This window comes from Phocoena phocoena, chromosome 1 (assembly GCF_963924675.1).
Source record: "Phocoena phocoena chromosome 1, mPhoPho1.1, whole genome shotgun sequence".
NCBI classification, from domain to species: Eukaryota; Metazoa; Chordata; class Mammalia; order Artiodactyla; family Phocoenidae; genus Phocoena; species Phocoena phocoena.
The window spans coordinates 102,669,737-102,688,732 of record NC_089219.1 but is presented as its reverse complement, the minus strand read 5'-3'; the positions used below and the strand labels follow the sequence as shown (position 1 = coordinate 102,688,732).

The following is an 18,996-nucleotide window of genomic DNA, read 5'->3' as shown; positions in this document are numbered from 1 at the left end:
GGCAGGCACTAGGGATGCAAAGACACCTAGGACACACACACCCATCGACCGTGTCCTTGTAACACTGTCCATGGTCATCAGAGGGGGGCACAGGAAGCTGTAACAGGAAGCACACCAGGGATGGTGGGAACAGATTTCTGAATACTCTGCCTGGCTCAGCCCTTGGACCATGATGAGAGCACACTCAGTCACTAACAGAGGGGTCGGCAGAGGCAACTAGGGCCACCCCCCAGAGAAAAGCCCTTCAACTGGACAGAATCCAAAACTGCCCTTTAAAATGCGCTGACCGCAATATCCATGACGACAGCAGCCAGTGCAACGCTAAAGGAATGCTGTTTTTGGTAAAAATGATGATTTCTGGAGAATGAGAAATGGCAAAATCCAACTGATTCCTAGCTCACAATTTTCAGTTGCCCTGGTCAGGGGTTCAATAACAGAAGAAATCTGAGAAAGCTGAGGAAAGGGTACTCTATAAAAGAACTTTAAAAAAATATTTCAAAGCTGTGCCCACTGACAATGAACAGCAAAAGCAGGATCTCTTCTTCCTCTCAACAAAGTCCAGGGGATCTTAAGAGGAAAGAAAAGTCTTTTTCGTTCCTCCAGCTCTTTGTCTTGTGTGAGAGCTTCTAAATGATAGTGATTGGGTCATGGAGCTCTACCTACATCGAGTCAATATTCCCACATGTTGGGACGAACAAATCACACACAGACCGCTCAAAAACAGTTGGGTGGTAATGTCTTAATATTGGGTTAAAAACCTATGAAGACCTAAATAGACATTTCTCCAAAGAAGACGTACAGATGGCCAATAAGCACGTGAAAAGATGCTCAACATCACTAATTATTAGAGAAATGCAAATCAAAACAACAATGAGGCATCACCTCATACTGGCCAGAATGGCCGTCATCAAAAAGTCTACAAACAATATATGCTGGAGAGGGTGTGAGGAAAAGGGAACCCTCCTACACTGTTGGTGGGAATGTACATTGGTGCAACTACTATGGAAAACAATACGGAGGTTGCTTAAAAAAACTAAAAATAGAGCTACAATATGACCCAGTAATCTGACTCCTGGGCATATATCTGGAGAAAACTCTAATTCGAAAAGACACACACACCTCAATGTTCATAGCAACACTATTTACAATAGCCAAGACATGGAAGCAACCTAGATGCCCATCAACAGATGAATGGAAAAAGAAGATGTGGTATATATATATATATATATATATATATATATATGATGGAGTATTACTCAGTCATAAAAAAGAATGAAATGATGCCATTTGCAGCAACATGAATGGACTATCACACTGAGTAAGTCAGACAGAAAAATACAAATATCGTATCACTTATACATGGAATCTAAAATATGACACAAATGAACTTATCTACAAAACAGAAACAGACTCACAGACATAGAAAACAAACTTATGGTTACCAAAGGGGAAAGGCAGGGAGGGATAAATTAGGAGTTTGGGATTAGCAGATACAAACTACTGTAGATAAAATAGATAAACAAGGTCCTACTGTACAGCACAGGGAACTATATTCAGTATCTTGCAATAAACTATAATGGAAGAAATTATGAAAAAGAATATGTATATGTATAACTGAATCATTTTGCTGTATACCAGAAACAGAACATGGTGAATCAACTATCCTTCAATTAAAAAAAACCTACATAATAACTCATAAACTTGAAGCCCAAGAAATAACACTAAAAAATGAATTCTCACTGTGTTTGGTCTGAAAAGAATTCTAATCACCATGGAGTACTTAGCAGATTCTGCATATGGACAAAGATATTTATGTATGTTAGTGTGTGTGTGTCCTCTACATGGTGCACTTCATATCCACCCATACTCACCATTTTTGGTTAATCAAGTAGATGCAGATAGGGTAAGATGGAATCTCTATGAGGCCAGACAGGGCCAAGTTGGCATAAATACTTCCACCTAGATCACCTGCACTGAGAGTTAGGCCATAATACACCAAGCTGCATACAAACCTGCAATTGGGGGTGAAAAACAAGAAAGACAATGAAAAAGCTGATAAGAATTTACCAGAGAAGATTCAAATCTTGGTTCAATAATGCCATCTGGCTCAAGCAGTAAGCCTGACTCTCCCACTAAGCTTTCTATCCTAATATAATTTCTATACTAGGACAAAATAAAAAGTAAAGGGGCCTTGGAAATGATTTGAGCTACATCCAGATGCTCTATAAAGCAAAGGTGTGGCCAGCTCCTGACAGAGGAGACATCGCTTGTGCTTTCATCACACTTTTCTGCATTTAAATGAAGACAGTGACTCTATTCTTACTGTTTTTAATTCAACAACTTATAGAACACTTGCCCTAGGCAATTGTGATATTATCGAAATGACTCTAGAATAAAGAACTCCCAGAGAGAAAGCCAACAGAGGATGGTGTTGAGAACAGATGCTGATAAGTGCCTGGGTTACCAGCGGTGGCCTGCAGGCCAGGGTGACAGGGACTCTAACCCCTGACCAGGTTCTCAACTCCTCCTGGCATTCAGCAAGTGCATATGCTATAGACGCCCAGAACAGGAAAGAGAGGACGAGGGCCATGGTAGAGGCAGGCTCCTCTAGGATGATCAAAGCCCTGCATCTATTTCTGTACACCACCGCCGAAACACTGAGGGGGTGCCTCCTAGGAGGCAGGCATTATGCCAGGCACAGAGCCCACGTCCCGCAGCCCAGGAGCTACGCTGGAGCAAGGACCATCCGGAATAATAGGAACTTCTTCCAGAGTGAAGGGACTACAGTAGCCCCTGCTTATCCGCTGGGGATACCTTCCAAGACTCCCAGTGGATGCCTGAAACCTCAGATAGTACCGAACCCTATATATACTATGTTTTTTCCTAGCCATACACCTATGATAAGGTTTAATTTATAAATTAGGCCCAGTAAGAGAACATCCGAATTGTTGGCATGACTACTCTCGTGCTTTGGGGCCATTATTAAGTAAAATAAGAGTGACTTGAACACAAGCACTGCGATACCAGATAGTCGATCTGATAAGAAAAACTGTGACTAAGTGGCTAATGGGCAGGATATGCTGGACAAAGGGATGATTCAGGTCCTACGTGGGATGGAGCAGGAGGGTGCGAGATTTCATCACGCTACTCAGAATGGCCTGCAATTTAAAACTTATGAGTTGTTTCTTTCTGGAATTTTCCGTTTAATATTTTCAGACTGCAACTGACCTTGGGTAACTGAAACCACAGAAAGAAACCAAAACCTTTTGTGCCTAGGAAATTGCAGTATTAAAAATAAAACAAACTAGAATAGAACGAAAACAAACCCTGACTAGGCTTTGTTAATATACGAATACATTTTGTAAACCATAAATTTTTTAAATTAATTTTTATTGCAGTATAGTTGCTTTACAATGTTGTATTAGTTTCTGCTGTACAGCAAAGGGAATCAACTATACGTATACATATATCCCCTCTTATTTGGATTTCCTTCCCATTTAGGTCGCCACAGAGCATTGAGTAGAGCTCCCCGTGCTATACAGTAGGTTCTCATCAATTATCTATTTTATACATAGATCAATAGTGTATATATGTCAATCCCAATCTCCCAATTCATCCCACACCCCCTCCTTTTCCCCCTTGGTAAACCATAAATTTCTATACAAATAGTAAAAGGCCTGGGCTTCGGAAGTTCATTAGTTTTTATGTTTTTACAATTCATTTTGACAAATGTTTATTATGAGGAAATTCCCATTTGCTTCTCTTTTCCTTAGAAAAAGTCCAACGAGCTGCAGCTATGATGAGACCAACAGGAAAGGGAAAGCTTTCTTTCCATCTCTGACAAAACAGCAAAATGGGCCAAATGCTCTGGGCTAGTAAGAATGGACCACAGGAACCAAGGAGAGGGATGGGGAGGGACGACGGACTCCTGGAGCTGGCCTGCTTAGTGACTCATCCCTCGCTGGCAAATTAGCCCAGGCAGCAGCTACTTCCCATTACTTCTTCCTGGGTGGAGCTGTCATTCATATACCGAGGATACTGAGCAGAGTCACAGCTGGGACATCACGGGTAACGATGCAAGGTGACACTGAATTTTCTGTTTTCCCTGTCCCCGAGCACTTTGCCTGTAAGCAGCAGGCTAGACAACTTAAAATATTTTCCTGAAATACTTAAAAAATCCTTTCCATCTGCAGTAGAGACCCCCCCCCCCGCCTTACATACGCTATTCCTAATGTGTTGTATGTGTTAGTGTGTATCTATTCTGCATTTAAAATAGGAATCCCAGTGAAGTATTCCAGCAATGGAAACACACATACATATTTAAACTAAGTTGTGAAGGTAGCAAGTAGGGCACAAATAAACAGAGCCAGTTCAAGACACTAGAGGAATTGAGTTACCAGCTGGTGGTGAGAGAAAATGGGGAGAACATGGGCAAGGAGGGCCTATGGTCTCAGACTCCGTTTGCAGATTTCTTTGCTGGTAGAGTTGGTCATTGGGATGCATAATTACAGCTATTCAAATCATTTCAATCCTGTTTATGGGCCCCAAACAAAATTTAAAATGCTTGCGTAATATTTAGCAGTATATTTAGGGCATCAAAGAACTATTTAAAAAGGCACTACTGTGGGAAATAACCAAAGGAACAGATGTTAAGCACAGAGGTATAATTTTACTCCCAAGTTAAGGTTTTCTTCAATGACAGATCCACAGAAAAGATTTTAGAATTTTATAGCACCTTCAAAAAGAATGGCAGTATGTGGAATGACACTGTCTCAGTTATCATGTATTTTAACATTCTGAGCCCGGGGGAAGAAGTTTATTTGAGAACAGCTCCTTTGGCCGTGTAAGACATAAAATAAACATAAACATTCTCCCTAGCTCTAAGTCTAGTTTGTTTTTCTGTCTGTCTGTTTTTTATCCCCTGAAGGCCAGAACCCCAAAGTTAATATTCCTGGAAAAAACAAAAACTTAAAAACAAGAAGTAAATAACCCCTAAGAAAGTAGATACTTACTTCAAGGCAGAGGGTTTGACTGTCTACTTGACATGCAAATGCAGTTTTATGGAGCCTTAAGTACCTGAACATACTTTGTAAGGATTTCCTTAGTAGCTCCTATGCTGTATTGTCAGGTTTGGCTTTAAAAAAACATGAAATAATGCCATTTGCAGCAACATGGATGGACTTAGAGATTGTCATACTGAGTGAAGTGAGTCAGACAGAGAAAGATAAATATCATATGATGTCGCTTATATGTGGAATCTAAAAAAAAAAGGGTACGAATGAACTTATCTACAAAACAGAAAAAGAGTTACAAATATGGAAAATAAACTTACGGTTACTGGGGGCAAGGCGGGGAGAGGGATAAATTGGAGATTGTTATTGACACATACACATTACTATATATAAAACAGATAACTAATAAGGACCTAACTGTATAGCACAGGGAACTCTACTCAATACTCTGTAATGGCCTATATGGGGAAAAAATCTAAAAAAGAGTGGATATAGGTATACATATGACTGATTCACTTTGCTGTACACCTGGAATTAACAGAACATTGTAGATCAACTATACTCCAATAAAAATTTTAAATAAATAAATAAAGGCTCCCTTAATCTCCATGCCTCCGAACTTGTGTCCTTCATTCAACATTTCTTATGCATCTGTGATATTCCAGCACTAGGCTGGCTCACTGGGGACGGTGGCAGCTGATGTGACCTGGCCCCTAACCATACAGGTGGTAGCCAGGGTTTGGTCGGGTGGGAAAAGAGAGTCAAGATACAGAAAACTATCTTGGCAGTTTCTTATTCTCAATATACTGTTCTTTTTAGCTTTATATATACAATTAATTTGATATAAAATGACTCTATATAGGATTCTATGCAGGCTTCTTGCCAAATACAGGCAAACCATAGCACAACAGTCCTCTAGGCCAGTAAATATGATGTTCACGTCCAATCCTGGACCACGTTACATTTATGGCACTTTAACAGAATGAATATTAAAACCTATGGTACTCCACAAATTCTATGTATGAACCACCCATTTCTCCCCTTTCCACGATTTAATTCTTTAAATGGCACAATCTTGAACCATTCAGTGCGATTTACATTAATGCAGAGAACATTTTGAGGGCAGGTCAGAATTAGCCAAACTAGAAAATCAGGTTCAGAGAGGACTAATCCGTTCACTCACTGACTTGCACATGTGGCTCTGAGGCTGTCACCTCACACTCCAAGGATCTCATTCCCACGAGGCAAACGTTCAGCCCACCTGTTGAGTGAGTGAGTGGGATGCAACGCAAAATGCAGTATAGGGCTTGCAATTAGAACGTGCTATCTAAGTGCCTGAGGCCAAAACCAAGGGGAGGTGCCTCCAAGTCCTCCTTAGAAAGTCTTCTGTCTCTGGTGTGCTTCCTTGCTTTCCTTTTTTTGGAGTGGGGAAGGGGGACCTAAAAATTTACATTAAATACCTCATAAGCAAAGATGTGCTTCTGACACCTACTTCTACAAGTTCAGTAAACCTGCCGCCAGGCACCATCATTTCCTCCTTGAAGGGGAGGATGCTGAGAAAGCACAGGTGAGCACAACACCTAAGCTGGGGGATCGGGAGGAGGCTTATTTCTCTGAAAACAACTTCAGGCTGAAGAAAAGAGTGAAATTTTCTGTAACCCTGAAGAAATAACTGATTATCAATAACCTGAGCTGCAGATCAACAGAAGAGCCCTTAGAGAGAATTACCAGATGAACATCAGGGTCAGAGTATGCCCCAAGAGGACCCGGTAGCGGAACAGGTCCAGGACACTTCCCGTCTCCTTGCAGCTCCTGTTGTCCGGGTGTGTTAGTGAGAAGGTACACTTGAGCTGGCGGTTCCTCTTGGCGATGAGGTACAGCGCGGCTTCAGCCTCACGCAGTCGACCCTGGGAGTATAACCAACGAGGTGATTCAGGAATGAATCTGAAAGAGATGTCATCAAAGGCTGTATATTCGTATAGGTACACGTGCACCAGAAGGAGACAAATCACCCACGCCGTACGTGGTCCCCAAACCACAACCAGATTCCATGTTAGGTCTAAAGCTTAACTCTCCCAATGACACGTGGAAGAGAGAGAGGGCTGCTGTCAACAGCTGCCATCATTAAATGATGGCCTCCTTTACGAATGGAAACCAAAAACACACTTCCAAAATTGCAGTAAAAAAGTAAACAGTATGCATTTACTTTTAAGTAAATGTTAATATATGAATGGCAAGTTAAGTTTATAGTACTGAGTAATTCTTCTGAAAGCATGTGTCAGAGATATGGCTCTAAATCATAGCCAAGTGTTGTGAGAATAATACTGTAGAGTGGGTTTTTAAAGTTCTGAAAAAGCCTCACAAAGAAGATTAAAATCTCTATTATCCATCAGAAAAGAATTTTTAAGTGTTTTCAACACAGTGATATGTTATTAAAAAGGTAGAGATTATTTTAAGGCTACACATAAAAATGAAAAAGGGTTTATCACATCTTAACTACTTTTGAGCTTTAAAGCTTTAAAATACTCCAATCAGGGGCTCCCCTGGTAGCGCAGTGGTTGAGAGTCCGCCTGCCGATGCAGGGGACACGGGTTTGTGCCCTGGTCCGGGAAGATCCCACGTGACGCGGAGTGGCTGGGCCCGTGAGCCATGGCCACTGAGCCTGCGCGTCCGGAGCCTGTGCTCCGCAATGGGAGAGGCCACAGCAGTGAGAGGCCCGCATACCGCAAAAAAAAAAAAGAATAAAAGTTTATTTTCTGGTTAACTACTCCAGTTCCAAAACAACAGTTACTTCTTACTATAGCTACAAAGTACTGAACATTTCTATTGCCACTGATACCTTTCAACAGTTTCAAGACTTAGATATTACGTATATTTTCTCCTCTTCACAGTTCTGCATACTTTTAGAGGACTTTTCAAAAACCAAAGGGTGGCAGGAACATGGAAGCCTTGTTTACAAAACACAACATCAAGTACCTTTTGATCTAATCTGATATTATTTTCCTAAAATGAAACTTGCGTGAATAATACTAAAAAAGGCTATTTAAGGTGCCTTTCAGAACTCCCCATGCCTTTCAGTAAGGATAGTGTTGGCAACAAACACCACAGGATTTGGAACTTCATGGACAGCCAGTTCATCAATAACCATTTACTGAACACTTTCATTTTGTATGGAGCAATGTAATAGGTGCTGAGAGGAAAGACACGGAAACAAAAAAGCAGGCATTTTCCCAGGAGTCCTGCTACTGGGGAGAGATTATTCATGTACAACATTTGGTTGTCAACAAAAGCAGGAACAAAGGCCTCTACAACATCCTGAAAAATTATTTTATTTACTTTTTCACTGCTATCTGATGATTGTTACTAATACACAAGTGAATAATCAAGTAAAATATTGTTTTGTTGGAAGTTATGTCTGCCGATCATCACTGGATCCACTGGCCCTGTCCACCAGCCCATATGTGAGGTACCTATGTAAGACTACCTGATCAAGTCTAAATACAAATAAAAAGAATATAAGACTAGTGGGGTGAATAGAGAGAGTACACTTGGGATAGAAATATAAGTGAAATGCTAGAAAGTCTATGATAGTAAAAGTGAAAGCTGAGGAGCCCTAAGAGGAGTGAAAAAGGACCAACAAGGAAAGAGTCAAAATATAGGAAGTCATTATTATCTTTGGATAATTTAAGTCATTTTTCCCCTTCCTATTAAGCTTCTCTGTGTTTTCAGAATTGTTTATAGCAATAAAAATTACTTTTAAAACTATATAAATCATGTTTAACGATGATATTTGAGAGATATTCAGGCTTTGGAAATCTGACTCTGAGTTAATAAAACGATTTCTACTTGGGAAAGGGTTTATCTGGATTATGTAAACTTAGGACCTGATATTTCTCCACATTTTGAGAAGCCTATAAGCTTCTCAGTAACGAAGCCTCACCTAGTTGCCCGTGGACAGGTTTGGGAATATGAGTTCTAACACACACCGATTGCACGTGCAAAACAGTAAGACATGTTTTTAAAAGAAAAAGCAGGCCCTTGAACATGCTGCCTGCTAAATAGTGCTGTACTCACCTTTAGAAGCTACAGTGCTAATTTAACAATGAGGCCTCTGCTCAGAAATGTCCTGAGAATTTCTTTAAAGGTGGAAAACCTTTGTAAATTAAGGGGGCACTGGTTTCTAAAGTAAAACTATCCAAATTCAAGTACTGTGAAAATAAGGAATTTTTAAGCTAAGTCATAATGTCTCTAGTAAAACAAACAAGCTATGTCTCTAAAATAACATGACTTTTTCTGATGTTGCTGATGGCTAACGCAGGCTAATTCCAAAGGCTTTTTGTGCCAACATCTGCCCAATGGATACGAGGCGTCTCCTGTGTGGAGGAAGGGCCAGAGCTCTGGAGCCGGGGGAAATGCAGCTGAGCAAAGAGCCTGTGCTATCAGAGAGCTCCTGCTTTATAAAGAGGACAGGCTCTCGGTGAGACAGAGATAAGGGGCCACTTGAAGGGTGCCAGTTTAGTGCTGCAGAATTAAGAAAAGAAAGCGAATGACTGGAGGTCTGACCTGGAAAAGTGCGGAGGGGGTGGCATTTGAGCAAACTGGGAACGCTATTAACTAATAAAGAAGAGGGATGGGGAGGAGGGCGTTGAAGGAGCCAGCAAAAGCACTGAGTAGGACACACGGAGGCCGACAAGCCTAAGCTGTAAACTGGAACAGAGAGCAGCTTAGTGCGCCTGGAGCAGCGTGTGTGAGGTGGGGTGGGAGGGAAACTGGAGGCCAAGCGCAGCAAGCCTTACTTTCTAGGCCTGATGGAACACACATATATTGTGATTTTACATGCTCTTTTCTCTGCTTTCTGTTTTTCATGACCTGAATTAATTTCCCAGCGAGTCAATGTCCCCACCTAGCACTAAGCAGTAACAGACAGACGACACATTCTGAAAATGAAAAGCAGAATGGCTTGGACCATCCAGTGAAGTCACTCTGCTACTGAAGGAGAGATGAAAGCCAGCCTGATTAAGAGGTATGTGACTTATTAAATATTTAAAAAGAAAATTCATGGGAACACTCTATTTTTTTTTTTTTTGTGGTACATGGGCCTCTCACTGCTGTGGCCTCTCCCGTTGCGGAGCGCAGGCTCCAGACGCGCAGGCTCAGCGGCCATGGCTCACAGGCCCAGCCGCTCCGCAGCATGTGGGATCCTCCTGGACCGGGGCATGAACCCGTGTCCCCTGCATCGGCAGGCGGACTCTCAACCACTGCGCCACCAGGGAAGCCCCATGGGAACACTCTTGCACTGCTGGTGGGAATGTGAATTGGTACAGCCACTATACAGAACAGTATAGAGGTTCCTTAAAAAACTACAAATAGAACTACCATATGACCCAGTAATCCCACTACTGGGCATATACCCTGAGAAAACTATAATTCAGAAAGAGTCATGTACCAAAATGTTCATTGCAGCTCTATTTACAATAGTCTGGAGATGGAAACAACCTAAGTGCCCATCATCGGATGAATGGATAAAGAAGATGTGGCACATACATACAATGGACTATTACTCAGCCATAAAAAGAAAAGAAATTGAGCTATTTGTAATGAGGTGGATGGACCTAGAGTCTGTCATACAGAGTGAAGTAAGTCAGAAAGAGAAAGACAAATACCATATGCTAACACATATATATGGAATTTAAGAAAAAAAAAACAGGTCATGAAGAACCTAGGGGTAAGACGGGAATAAAGACACAGACCTACTAGAGAATGGACTTAAGGATACGGGGAGGGGGAAGGGTAAGCTGCGACAAGTGAGAGAGTGGCATGGACATATATACACTACCAAACATAAAATAGATAGCTAGTGGCAAGCAGCCGCATAGCACAGGGAGATCAGCTCGGTGCTTTGTGACCACCTCGAGGGGTGGGATAGGGAGGGTGGGAGGGAGGGAGACGCAAGAGGGAAGAGATATGGGGACATATGTATATGTATAACTGATTCGCTTTGTTATAAAGCAGAAACTAACACACCATTGTAAAGCAATTATACTCCAATAAAGATGTAAAAAAAAAAAGAAAATTCGTTGATCTACTGATATTTATATGAATGCTTATTAATTCAAGGAACTATACTAGGAACCCATTTATTCCAAAAATTTACAATACACAAGCTAATAAAATATGGTTAGTTTTCCTTTCTAATAAAATTATGTCACTCTATTTCACATAACCAAATCCATTTCATAAATTTTGCCTTTCTAAATATACATTAACTATTTCTACTATACTCATTTTTGTACTTAACAATCCTCTTACTTTCAAAGAGAGAATGAAAACAGATTTCAGGTCAATTCCCACCAAATCTCAGTTAGTAGAACTTGAATAAAGGATTACTATATCAAATCGCTATTTGAGTGAAAATTCTATTACGGGTATCTCTCACTTCACGGAAGAAAGGTGGTACCATTGGCTGAAAACTGTATTTATCTCAAAGATTTTAATGATTAAAATTAGAGGCCTGATACCTGAGGGGAGAAAACCTTTCAGAAGCACAATAAAACTCCTGGTGAAATAGGCCTAAATTGGCGGCTCATCTTACAGCCTTTAGAGGACCATGTGATACGCTGTGTGTGTGATAGTCTGGATGAGTTTTTTGTAGAACCCTGCCCTGACCAGGGCATCAACCTTTTACTGCTTTGAGTCCATGCACTCTAAGGATTTCTCCCATATCTGGGTATCTTCCCATGTCCACATGAAGAGGCCCTGAAATTATACTCATCCGTGGGATGAAGAGGTGTCACTATATGTTCAATATGCACAGATTGCTCTATAATATCATACCTCAGTCGCACCCCTAGCACGTGATCTGACCAAGCCTGAAGATCTTTCAGCTTGAAGCATTAGATTAAAGAAGAAATTGGTACCCTCCATTGGCAATATGAAGGTTAAAATGCACTCTACTGAGAGGTTACTTTAAACACGGGATACCTGCATTCTGAATTAATTAAGCATCTCTCTTCCCAGGAGCTGCCAAGCATTGGAGCGCTTGCGGAATTTAGTTCTTCACCAAAGTCAGTTCAGGCAAACTCCTGAAAGGGAATAACGCCGCTCATTGACCCGCATTCTCTTAAGACATTCCTTCTGCTTATTAAATTAAAAGTCTAAGAGGAAAAACTACTTACAAAGATAAGAGAAAGACCACTGTTCCCTGCAGGTTAACCAGAATGGCTAGGGTTCTCCAGGAGCGGATGAAGTATCCCAACAGGGCATACTGGGCGATGCCGACTGCGAAGAAGAGGCCACCGATCGACCCTAATTCAGGAGAAGAGACTTGTTACTGGGGAAAGGACCATCTGCAGCCTCATTTCCAACCCAGGTCACGGAGTCAATCCCTTCCTTGTGAGATGTCAGCAGAAAGAAAAACCTACACAAATATGGAGGATCAGATGATATAACTAGAAGAGAGGCCAAGAAATTAGTGGAAAAGAAGGAAGGACAGATGAAAAATACAAACCACATGTGGTCAAGATGAATTTTAAGGGCCTGCCCAAGTGCTTTCTGCATTGATGTTGTACTGACATCCACCTGAACTTGTGGCTGAGGCTTGGAAATATTGTTTGCTACACGGTGGGAAGGTTTTTAGGTCATGAGACTATGAAAATGCTGGGACTGCATCTTTATCACAGGGGCTGTCCCTGAAATCCTTATCTTAAATCACAACCTACTCCCCAATTCTCCCTATTGTCCTTCTCCACTTAATTTATCACCATCATATATATCACCATCAGTTATATTTGTTTCTTGTCTGTCTATCCCAAGTAGAATATAAGTTCTATGAAGCACGGATTTTTGTCAGCACACTGACAGAAAAAACATCATCTATGGGGTTGTTAAGGATTCTATGGTTTTTGAAATAAATGCTGAATGGGTACAAACCCACTGCCTTGCCCAATATACTGGCAAATTCTATACCTCTGACATACTTTCTGTACCTGCTACTATTAGTAGTAGTTATATCTATCGCTATTTATTTATATCATAGCTACTATTTATCGAGTATTAAGCCTTATCCATACATTGTCCTATAATGCAAGTACCATTATTAGCCATACACAGCCATATAGCTCAGAGAAGTTAGGTGCCACTGCCTAAAGACACAGGGCTGTGTGTGGCTCAGACAGGAGGCGTTGTCCCCTGGTCTATCTGACTGGAGAGCCTGCACTCTGTACCGTTCCCCTCCCCGTCACCACCCTTCTGGGGGAAGGCGGGCTCCTGTGGGCATCCCACAGCAATAAGACTTGTTACAAGAACTTTCTACAACAATCCTGTAAGACAAATGTTTCTCTTATTCTTGTCCGTAGATTATTAACCTGTAACAAAAACAATGCCTCGTATGCTGTCTGCCCTAGTGAGGAAAAGGGAGACACAGAAGGGAAAGCTGCTGTGACAGCAAGTTCAGTGTGCTCAGAAAACCAGTCAGAGCATGTGGTCCACTAAGTAAGGGAATGCGGACTTCCATTCCCTGTGATTTCCCTGGAAACTTGAGATAATCAATAGCTATTACAGGTTCATTACAGTGCACCGAATAGCACCTGGTTTCCAAGAACAAGGGTTTCTGTCATTGCTCAGAACAGTCCTGAGTACTCAGTGCCCACTGACAACAATGTAGGCAAAAAGTCCAGAGACCACAGGATGGGACCACTTCAGAGGGACCAAGTTCAGACCCCAGTTCTGCCACATGCTGCTGTGTGACTTTAGGCAAATCAATGAATGTCTCTGAGCCTCAGTTTCCTTATCAAGAGAAATAATAATATCTACTCCAAAGGGTAGTTATTGGTTTCAAATGAAACAATGCATGTGGTACAAATGTGAGGACGTTATTATCGTCCTACTGTTAAAATGGGTATAGCCCCTTATATCTATTAACCTCCCCCAAAAAGCCATCTGGAAGCCTCCTCTACCTAGCCTCCTCTATCAATAATTACAAAATACTGTCTGCCTAGCACTCCTTTCTAATTCCAAGAACGCTTTCCCTTTTTCAGAGAGATGACCTCCCCATACTTTACCCCTGTGGTTCAAGTCAGGGCTGCCAGTCATGGGCCTCTTGCTGGGACCATCAGAGCTCCTACCAAGGATTTTAAATACTGGACGTGGTGGTGAAACCTGAGAGCTGCTGGGCCCCATCCCTGACTGAGCAGAGGAAGCTTCTCAGAGATGACGGGAAACAGAAATGAGATGCATCTGACTTCCAGGTTCCAGATATCGCAAGGGCCTGGCTCTTCTGTGGTTTGGTTGTGTTAACCAAATGATTTCCCTTTATACCTAAGCTCATCACAGTTGAAACCCTGTCTCAGAAAGACTTGGTATCAACTGGATATAATGGATAGGAGGAAATGATTCAAAGGTTCTAGTTTAATGGCTTTAAATAAAATGATGACATTACTATAGAGAGAGGTCCCAGAAGAGGATGGAGATTTTAGGTAAAAGAAAGCAATATGTTTAATTTGAGGTGCCACTAGACATTTGTATCTAATATCCAGCAAGAAGCTGCACATGTATGCCCCAAAATGACAACAGGGATAAGGTGAGGATACAGGTGTGGTAAGGCTCTAGGTCATTTGGTTAAAAAATTTAATTAGAAAAAAAAGATCACTTCAAATCACCACTTTTGCACATTGTAATTCTGGAGAACCACAGGTGGTTGTGTAACTGTTTATGGGCATTTGGGTATTTATGCCTATTTTTCAGGTTTCTTTTCTGTTTATTTTAAATTAATTTCATGTCTGCTATTCCCACTCAGTTCGCACTAGTAAAAGCCAAATTTCAGCAGGTTAGAAAATACTGTATAGTTATGACTTAGTTTTTGTAAATGTCTCCAGTGATCCCTCCAGTTTTCAAGCACAAGCCATGAAGTCCCCTTGATTCCTCTCGGTCTTGCCTTTTCTGCTGATTCTTTAACAGGTCAAGTTCCCACCAAATCCAGCTCAAACGCACCCTCTTTCCTCCTCCTCCACTACTCCCACCTGATCTAAGCTGCCTCTGGGTTGCATGGGGCCAACCACACCAGCCTCCTGAATGACCCCTCAATTTCTACTCTTGCTCCTCTATAATCCATTCTTCACACGCCCACCAGAGTAATCTTCCTGTATACAAGATCCCATTGTTCCTCTCTTTAATTCACTCACTGGCTACTCACTGCACTGTGAGTGAAAAAACCCCCAAAATTCCTCATTTGGCCTATCATGGGCCCTATATCATTCTGCCCCTCCAATCTGATCTCATCCCAACCTCCCCCTGCCTCTCCACACTGCATCTTTTCAGGTCCTCAGAGAAGCTCATTCCTACCTCAGGGCCTTGGTCCTTGCCATTCCATCTGACTGGAATGTTCTCTCAGAATCTCACATGCCTAGGTCTCCCTCATCATTCACATCTTTGATCAAACACCTACATCTCGGGTTTCTCTAACCATCTGTCCCCTGCACTTACTGCCTAGTCTATTACCCTGTTTAATTTTCTTCACTGCACTTAAAATTTTCTGAAATTACCTCATATTGGTTATGTCTCTCCTGATTAAAACATAAGCTCCATAAGAGCAAGGACCTTCCCCCACCCTGGCCTGCCATGTTCACCCTTTTATCACAAGTGTCTACAAAGGCAGTGTCTGGTACATGGCAGGGTCTATTTAATAAATGGATGTTGTAGAACAGATATGCAAAGGAGCAGCTCTAGGACACACAGCAACATGTTTACAGTCGTGGTGTTCACGTGGGTAGGACTATATGTATTATTTATATTTCACTTCTATATGCTCTTGATTTTTTTTTACAATGAACATCAATTTCTTTTGTTATATTTATATAAGAAAAATAAATAATAAATATATTAATATGACATTTTTCATAGCTTTAGTATTTTTTCTACTCTCAATATTTTCAATCAATTATCCTCATTCTTGTTAAGAAATACACTGCAAATTGGTCAAAAATGGATGTTTTCAGTTTGTACTTATATATTTTTATATGTACTTTACATAGTATTTTATACATACTGCAAATATTTTGTAATCAAGCACAATTTTTCAAAATCTTTTTTAACCGCTAAACAATTAGGCTACTTCCAACTAATCCCCTATTGCTAACCTTTTAGGGTTTTTTTTTCTCAGTTTCTTGCAATTCATGAGCGTATCTGAAGCCACAGGAGTGTATAAAATTGTGCTGGAGAGAAAACAGCTTAGAAAGAAAGGCCAAGGACAAAATTCTGGGGAAGACTCGGCTCATGGGAGAGGGACGAAGGAAGCTCCTCACAAGAGTTCCAGGGGCATCAGAATCTTACTTCTGTCCTGGTGCAGGTCAAGTTCCCACCAAATCCAGCTCAAACGCACCCTCTTTCCTCCTCCTCCACTACTCCCACCTGGTCTAAGTTGCCTCTGGGAACTCTCTCAAGCTCCTTCTGAATTTCACATTGAACTTGGCAACCATCTGATACCACCGTTGCAGGTTTTTTTCCTTTCTCCCTTTTCCCTTTGCTATAGAAATTTTAATAGCCCCACCTTAACTCAGTTTCAAGGACAAGAATGGAAGGTAAATGCACTTTAAGAGCAATCTTTTCACTGGCTTTAGGCCGAATGGCAAGGAAGCAAGAGACCAGGAGGTCTTTCTTTTTGCCCAAAATATGCAACAGGACAGGAACAGTCCTAGAGAATTGGGTAGGCTGGGGGCAGTATATGTGTTTTGTAAGAGAGCATCTTCTTCATGGAACAGCTAGAGTCAAACGTGAACATTTTAATAGAGAAATGTGCTGGGTACACGAAAAATATGTACTCATGATGCTCTACGTGAGCAAGATTTTATTTTTTAAATTATTATTTTTTTAAATAAATTTATTTATTTATTTTTGGCTGCACTGCGCCTTTGTTGCTGCCTGAGGGCTTTCTCTACTTGCAGCGAGCGGGGCTGCTCTTCGTTGGGTTGCGCGGGCGTCTCATTGAGGTGGTTTCTCTTGTTGCAGAGCACGGGCTCTAGGCGCACGGGCTTCAGTAGTTGTGGCTCGCAGGCCCTAGAGCACAGGCTCAGTAGTTGTGGTGCACAGGCTTAGTTGCTCTGTGGCATGTGGGACCTTCCCGGACCAGGGACTGAACCCGTGTCCCCTGCATTGGCGGGCAGATTCTTAACCACTGCACCACCAGGGAAGTCCCTGAGTCAGATTTTAGACTCAGGAAAACCAAAACCCCAGGAGAGGGTGCCTTTGTGTCTTCCCCGGACAATGTGAGTGGTCGTGATCACCATCATTACTCATTACTCATTCAACCCACTACTTGAAAAAGTGACCTTAAAAGTCTCAATGCAAACTGAAGACTCAGAGGACATTTTCTCACTGACCCTGACTTAGGAGCTGGGCTAGGGAAAAAAGAAGCCCATCTCTAAAGGCTTTGAAAGCTGCTATAGATAAAGTGAGTCATAAAAAAAGCACCACGTGTAAGAGACAGGCAGGAAGCCTGTCCTGCTAGGACGGAGCAGGTGTCTCTTGCTCCCCACCTTAATTCTAATTTGTCCAACCCTCTGTGTCCTTCAGCTTGGAGAGCAGTTTGGTCGACATACAAACAGAGCAAAATTAATTTTATTTAGCTTTGTCTTCCAGCTCAATACATTAGTCCTCACCAACTTTGAAAACACCACCAAGCGAGAAAAAAATAGGCTGAGCAGACCAGTATTCGTATAAGGTGACCCACTGAAGATCTAAGAGGGGAGTACTCAGGGAACAGTGGGACAACATGAGCCTGGCGTCATCCTAGCCCTGTCAGTCACGAGCTGTGTGAAAATGGGCGTATCACCCCTCCTTTCAGAAGTGAAGTGTCCTCATCTGTAAAATGAAGGTAGAAATTCTTAGCTTGTAGGCTCTGGGAACATGACAGATAGGAGTCAGATGCCTAGCATGGTACCTGGCACATAACAGATACTCAGCAAATGGTAGCTGGCACGCTCTCATCCACATCCTCATGCAGGCAAGTTCCTACAGTCCCACAGTCAACTTGTTCCCATATTAGTACAAGAACATCAATAGCACTCAGGAATTGTCAAATGAATGGAAAGCGAAACAAAGTTCTCACTGCAAACCTACAGTCCACAAAGTCGAGTCTTAGTGCAGCTGTTCTCCTAAGACATTATTTTAAGTCAAGGAGCTTTTAAAATCATTTATTTTACTATAGTGTAGTTCTTAAGAAGATGATGGGATAGTTAAAAAGAATACAGAATATGGCCTCTATTCTGGAACTTAAACATCATTAAAGAAATACAAGAGTACTACTAACTTTAAGAGACCAGTAAAAATCAGAAAGGCCTATGAGACAAGGATTTAATACAATACAATACGAAGGCACTGAGAAAGGAGTTTCTAGTATTTCCTCTGCACTATTTTTCACTTTACTGGTAAAAAGCAGTTAACGAACGCCCTTAGGCAATCTGTGAGGATAGGGGCAAGGTCACCATCTGTGAGGCAGGCCCCATGGGAGACTATCTAGAGAGGAATACACATAAAATGACTAATGACTCGTTCAAGGTCATATAGAACAAACTCAGGAAAAAATCTAATAGCTGGATAGAGCACCTCAAGTCCGAGTGCATTTTTAGACTCCATGGTTGAACTGGTTCCTATCAAGTTGTCTGGAGCAGCTCCCCATCTCCATGTCTGCATGGATTGAAGCAGTACCTGCGAGTGCCCAGTAGGCGGTGCCCACACATTCGTTCAGCAGGACAAAGGCCACCAGCGACATCCCTCCATTCATCACGCCCACCAGGAAGCGAGTTATTGCAAAGAACTCATATGAGGGGGAAAACCCATTTGCGATAGCAAACAAGATGTCAAGAGCGCAACCTAGGAAGAGAACAACACTATTCAATAATGCACAGGCAAAACAGCATTTGATGAACGTAATGTATTATATTCATTAGTTTGTAAAGAAAAATCTTTGTCAATTTAAATTTTCTGAGCTATG

At 41.7% G+C, this 18,996-nt stretch overlaps 1 protein-coding gene across 1 annotated transcript in view; it reads right to left on the bottom strand.

The window, feature by feature from the left end:
- SLC22A15 (solute carrier family 22 member 15) overlaps window positions 1-18,996 on the bottom strand; it is a 78,817-nt gene that overhangs the window by 19,680 nt on the left and 40,141 nt on the right. The window contains exons 4-7 of the mRNA XM_065887821.1: window positions 18,711-18,875; window positions 12,188-12,317; window positions 6,741-6,956; window positions 1,872-2,012 (exon numbers count right to left, since the gene is read on the bottom strand). Coding sequence (XP_065743893.1) covers window positions 1,872-2,012; window positions 6,741-6,956; window positions 12,188-12,317; window positions 18,711-18,875 — 652 coding nt within the window. The remainder of the gene's footprint in view (window positions 1-1,871; window positions 2,013-6,740; window positions 6,957-12,187; window positions 12,318-18,710; window positions 18,876-18,996) is intronic.